The 6,316-nt window shown below is 33.8% G+C and overlaps 1 protein-coding gene across 1 annotated transcript in view; it reads right to left on the bottom strand.

Moving 5' to 3' along the window:
* The window catches only part of LOC142617358 (guanine nucleotide exchange factor SPIKE 1-like), a 30,621-nt gene extending 28,075 nt beyond the window's left edge, over positions 1-2,546 (bottom strand). Inside the window, 7 exon segments of the mRNA XM_075790184.1 lie at positions 147-284; positions 412-509; positions 639-694; positions 920-1,023; positions 1,202-1,317; positions 1,859-2,021; positions 2,130-2,546. Coding sequence (XP_075646299.1) covers positions 147-284; positions 412-509; positions 639-694; positions 920-1,023; positions 1,202-1,317; positions 1,859-2,021; positions 2,130-2,189 — 735 coding nt within the window. The 5' untranslated portion in view covers positions 2,190-2,546.
* Between the last annotated feature and the right edge of the window lie 3,770 nt (positions 2,547-6,316).

The following is a 6,316-nucleotide window of genomic DNA, read 5'->3' on the forward strand; positions in this document are numbered from 1 at the left end:
TTAAAGGAGAGAGAAGAAAGAAGAAAAAGGCACACCACGAATGTCGCCGACTGATAATCCACACAAATATCAAATTTCAGTTCATTATGAAACAAGTTGAGGGCAACTAGTAAGAAAGGAAAAGTTAAAGATTTCTTTGGATATACCGATTCTTTACGTGAATAAACAGAAGATGTAACTCCGCCTTCTTCAGTGGCATGCCTTTCTAACTGGATTAAAAGACAAACTGATGCTGATGGAGCATCCAAATAGAAGATTCCTCGTGGTTCATAAGAAAGTTTTTCCTGGAAATGGTGTCAATGAAAAAACATTTCCTTGGTCATAGTGTAAGCAATTCTTAACTCTATTTGCTAAAATAAAAGGATACAGAAAATTTTGGACAAATTAGTGCTAGATCGGTTTTACACTTACATCCAGCATTTCAGTTGGTAACACACGAAAATGGAAATCCTCAGACAACTTGTCTCTTCTCTCCTTATTATATAAGCAAATCGTACCATAGAATGGCTCTACAAGAGAGAGAATCAAAATTCAGAAATCTTAAGATGGCTTAAACCACCAAATCAACTACAGTAACATAACAATGAAATGATGAAGCAACTATCAGAGGACTGCAGTACCAAGAGCAAAAAACTCACCTAATAATCCCACTTGAAATGATAGGGACTGAACCTTGACAGAGATCTTCAATCCACTAAGGCCATCCAAAAATGAAACAAAAAAAGAGAAACAGAGAGTTAATCAGGAGAAGAAAACATACTTATAATAAAAACTTCAAGAGCAGAAACGCAGATTCTACTCCATAATAAGACTTTGAAACTGCGCCCTTTTCAATAAAAACACAACAACCAAGCCTTAGTCCTAAATAAAATTTTCATACTCCTATGGCTGGGAGAAGAAAAAAAAGTGGGGGGCATACTGTGAAAGAGGAGCTTCTGAAATCCTTTGACCAAATATCATCGACCTCTCATTTTCCCAATCAAACGCTGGTTCATACGCAGGGAGGGGAGACGGGCCAAAATGCTGCAAATTAATCAATTAAAAAAAATTTTAAATGAAACCCTGGAAAATTTACGAGATATAAAAAAAATAAAAACTAGAGTAGCATGCATTTTAGCAAATTCCTAAAACACATGAGAAAATAAAAACATCAGTGCTACATATGTTCTTAATAAAACAAAGAGAGACAAATGAGTACGACCTTTGGAACAGACACATCAGAGGTCGCCTCAGTAAATTGCCTTCCTGAGGTACTCGGAAGGTCATCATCAGTAGTATCTTCCGCCTTTGTTCGCCTTGCATTAGCAAGACGCATTTCTGCAAATGTTTCAAAACAATTTCTCAAAACACTTGGCACAAATTTCACACAAACATATAATAATTTCCTCTTAACCATTCGCCTTTTTCAAACCGCTCAGATTACTTGCACAATAAGCAACATCTTAAATTAAAAATACACTTTCATTTTAGTCCATCAACTTTTATCAATTGTCAATTTAATCCACTAAGTTTAAAAACTTGTCATTTCAATCCACTTATTTTTCAAATTTTTCATTTTAGTCCATCAATTTTGATCATTTGCGTCCGCCAAGTTTAAAAATTAGCATTTTTTCTAGTTTAAATTGAAAGTGTGAAACAAAGTTAATGGACTAAAATGACAAGTGATTAAAATTATAAAATGTAAAGTGAAATTTTCACCTTTTTTTTTTACCAATCTATTTATGTCAATAAATATCTTACACACACTTCCTTTAACTGTTGATTTTTTTTTTAACTTTTTACTATAACATTCATTTCAATAAAAATCTCACACAAAAATTCAATATCATAAATTTAAAAATAAAATAAAATAAAATACCAGTCTCAATGTCAGTATCGGGGCCTTCATAAATCTGGTTAGAAAACGACGGCGTTCCAATGGTGTCGTAGTGACCATACTTGTTGTCGTCTTTAACCCAATCCGCCGAGTAGCATTGTACCAGTTCGTTCAGATGCGGCCACTGCTCCAAATTCTCATCGAACTTCAACACAACAAAACAAAAACAAAAAAAACTAATTAATTAAATTAAACTAATTTTCCCCTTTTTGTGTGTGGAAATGGAAATGCCATTGGAATGAGATGAAATTACCTTGTTGTGCCACTTGGTGGTGGCCGGAGTGGAGTCGCGGCGGTGCCGGAGCTGGAGCATTGTTTGGGTCAGATCTAGGGTTTAGTTTTAGAGCTCAGAGTGGAAAAAAAAAAAAAAATCAAATGGTTTTTGGGTATTCGGGAATGGAAATGAGGAGAGGTTGAAGTTTGGGGAAGGGGAGTAGTAGTGTAATGTGGGGGTAGTGGAAGTAGTTGGATTTGTTTTTGTGTAAAGTAAAAGAAGTTTGCGTATTTGGTAGATCTAAAAGCAAAGTCTAAGCTAACAAGAATTATAATATGGAAGAGTCAGAAAGAGCGAGAGAGGGGAGGGAGAGAGAGAAAGAGAGAGAGTGTGTGTGTTTGTTGTACAGAAGTCAAAATAGAGTGCAAAGAGAGCAAACGCCAGAGTGGAGAGAGAAAGGTAGGGCACTAGAGTAGTAGTAGTAGTAGTGGTGGTTGGGGTGGGGTGTCTTTCTTTCCTTTTCTTCTGTATTGGACCTCTGGTGACCTGGCATATTACTGTATCTTTTTCTTTTTTTTTTCTTTGGCTAAATTCTATTTTTGTCCTATTTTAGGAGAAGTGCTACTGCCTTTATAATATTTTTATAATATTTTTTAAGGGTTAGATTATTACAGATTTTTAATTTGAATCAAATATTGAAATAACTTTCTTGCCCACGATTACTAGTGGATAACAATCAGCCACCTAAAATTTTATTATGAAAGTGTTAGTAAAAAATATTGTCAACATAGCATGCTCATATTTTAAGGTCATTGTTAATTTAATTCATATATTTTGATAATATTTAATTTGATCTCGGATAATTGAATAAAAGATCTGGGGTTCAGTCTCCTCCTATATAAAAAATTGATTAGTGTCTCAATTTGATGATAAAGAGTTATTATTAGAAGCGAACGTCATAATTTGAAACTAAAAAAAAAAAATTATCCAAATTGACTATTATCCAAATGTAAGAACAAAATTAACAATAACCTTAAAAGGTAAGGACCAAATATCCAAACTTTGGCTTTTGGTTATTTTGCTTCTAAGAAAAGAAAAGAAAAGCCAGATTTTGCTTTTGGGCTGTGGTATTGCCTTTTTTAGAAGAGTTATTAAAATTTAAAATTTTGCTTTTTGTTTCTTATCTAGTAGTAATAGACAATCTTCTAAGAAAAAAGTAGTGATAGACAAATAGTATATACAAACTTCTAAGAAAAGCTAGGGCTTTCGTTTTTGGGTATTGAGAAGAAAAAAACAATTGTTCTAAGATCATATCATTTACAGCAATTTATTGAAGTGGTCGACTTAACTATAAATAGTTAACAATTATTTTCATATAAACTCATCATTTTTTCTCTACCACTCTTAATCGGCCACATTATATTGAAGAACTAGAATTAGTATTGTTAATGGGTGAGTGCATGTTTGGGCCAACTTATTTATTGTTGTTTTTTATTTATGTGAGACAAAAAGTGATTTTGGCAACCAAGCCAGTTGAAAAAACTCACCACTCCCTAGATGAGTGATGTCAATCAGCTTGTTGATCGAAAAAACTGTTCAAGCTAACTATTGATTTAGGCTGCGTTTGTTTCGGCAGTAAATGGTTTCCGGGTGTAAAATGATTTCAGCTGAAAACATTTTCAGGAAAAGAAAATATTTTTAGGTGTTTGGTAACATTTGAAAAAATACTTTGAAAAATATTTTCAGGTGTTTGGTTGTCATCTTGAAAATATTATAGAAAATACATTTTGTATTTGTTGCTCACATTTTCTCACATTTTCTCAACTTCCAAACAAATATCATTTCCTGATCTAGAACAACAAAACCCAAAAAAAAAAACTTATCAAATTTTCTCAATGAAGCACAACAAAACCCAAAAATAAAAAAAAGCTCATCATCAAAAACCAAATCCAGTCAGAGAGAACGAAGACAGAGAGAGAGAGAGAGAGAGAGAGAGAGAGAGAGAGGCGACTGGCGATGGCGAAGGGGAGATCGCGCCGGCGCGGTGCGGCGATGGCGAAGGCGAGATCGCGCGGCGCGGCGACTGGCGATGGCGAAGGCGAGATCGCGCGGCCCGGCGATGGCGATGGCGAAGGGGAGATCGCGCCTATAAAATCAAATCATCAATTTTATAAGTTAACAAACAAATCGCAAAAGATATCCAATTTTAAAATCAAACGATTATAAACCAAGCATTCAATTAATTAAGATAAATCCAAAATTATGAGAAAAACATAATTATATTGAAGTCATATTAAGACTCTTATCCTAGCCAATTGGAACGAAGCAAGAACAATTTAAATCATTAAAGAATGACTATTGTGGAAAAAATTAAATTACATAAATAATACTGATAATCTTAACCCTTATTGAAAATTTAACTACTCAAGTTTGTTAAAATAAATCACAAAATAAAATATTAAGAATTAAACTAGACAAATAATATAGAAAAAGAAATAGTCACAATACAGCCCTAGCCCTTCCTTTTTTTTCTTCTGTTTTTTTCCCCCTGGTTCACGTACAAACTGACCTAGGGACTTATATAAGAAAAGAGCCGCTTGACACACTATGCAATAATCCTAATACAAGTAGAACAAGGATAGACAAATAATATAGAAAAAGAATTAGTCACAATACAGCCCTAGCCCTTCCTTTTTTTCTTTTTTTTCTTTTTTTCCCCTGGTTCACGTACAAACTGACCTAGGGACTTATATATGTAAAGAGCCGCTTGACACACTATGCAATGATCCTAATTCAAGTAGAACAAGGAATTCATATTTCCAAGCCACGCACATGCAAGGATTCCTTGCTTTAAACGCTGACTTTTTTTTTTTTTTTGGCAGGTCCCATTGCTTGATTTTAGGAGTTTCTTTCCTTGCAAACTTCATCCATGTTGAATTGAATCTTGGGCTTTTTCTTATTTTTCTTTCTTTTTTTTTGGTCTTCTCTTGAATTTACGCCTGGGCTGGATGTTTACTTTGGGCTGAATCTATACTCCATGCTTCACACGTGGGTCTTGACTTAGCTTGAAAATTGACCAAGCCTCATTTTGTATGTAAATCCTTTATTACCTATAAACAAAGACGACTTATAATCAGTTACAAAATAGCATAAAAGTACTTTTTTATAAATTTTTTGTGCACATCGATCTTCCATGTCATGTGATGCCATGGGACTGTTCCAGAAAATGTTAAGAGAAACAATAACTAACATATATGAATCATTGGATTATAGGAAGTCTGTAAATACAGATATGAAAAGGTATTTAGGATGGAAACATTTTTGGTGACTCAAAATGAATAACGAAAGGCAACACCATTGAGAAAAAGAGAGGAAAAAAAACAGATTCCATATATCTTAATGCCACCTATATCCATGTATTCAGTGTCCAAATGACAGGTAACGAATCCCTAAAATGCACGCCTTAGAATACTAGAAATAGTATTTGTTCTTAATTTTCCTCTCAGGATCTTTTTCATGTTACTTGTAAGCTATATTCCCAAGTTCATGATGGGAGAAAACACCATGATGATATATAATTAATCAGAAATAAAACACAAACAACTGGATAGGACCACCAAAACTAACGGTAACTCATTCTTTTCTTTTCTTTTCTTTTTTCTGTTTTTATATGCTGAAAGGAATTTTTATCATCATCCGTTTACAAAATCGTGTGACTACCAACAATAGAATTTGCACCAGTGGTAAAATTATCTCAAGTAAGGCAACCACGAAAAGTCAATTAAAGAAAAGGTTTTACCATTCTAATCCCTTCACGTTTACAACACACACACACACACATATATTATACACGCACGCATAATTCTTTTATATCTCTTGCCATATATAATTCTTTCATCATCAATTATTGTAATCCAATTGCTTGCTATGTGTTTATGTGTTGTATGGGTGGCAAAGTAAAACCCAAACCCTTTTGCCCATCCAAACTCACCCACTCTAATTGAACACAAACCCTTCCAATAATTAGTTGGGTTAAATGGGCATCAACCCAATTGGGTTTTAACTAAAAACCCATTGAAAAGCCCATTTAACCCAAAAACAATATACCCAAATTCAACCAAATCCTTCCCATAAAAAAAATTAAAAAATTATAAATAAATAAATAAAAACCAACCCCCATACGTTTTAATGTTTCGCGAGGGTTTTCATTTTCTCTCATTTTCTCG

This window comes from Castanea sativa, chromosome 11 (assembly GCF_040712315.1).
Source record: "Castanea sativa cultivar Marrone di Chiusa Pesio chromosome 11, ASM4071231v1".
Lineage (NCBI taxonomy): Eukaryota > Viridiplantae > Streptophyta > Magnoliopsida > Fagales > Fagaceae > Castanea > Castanea sativa.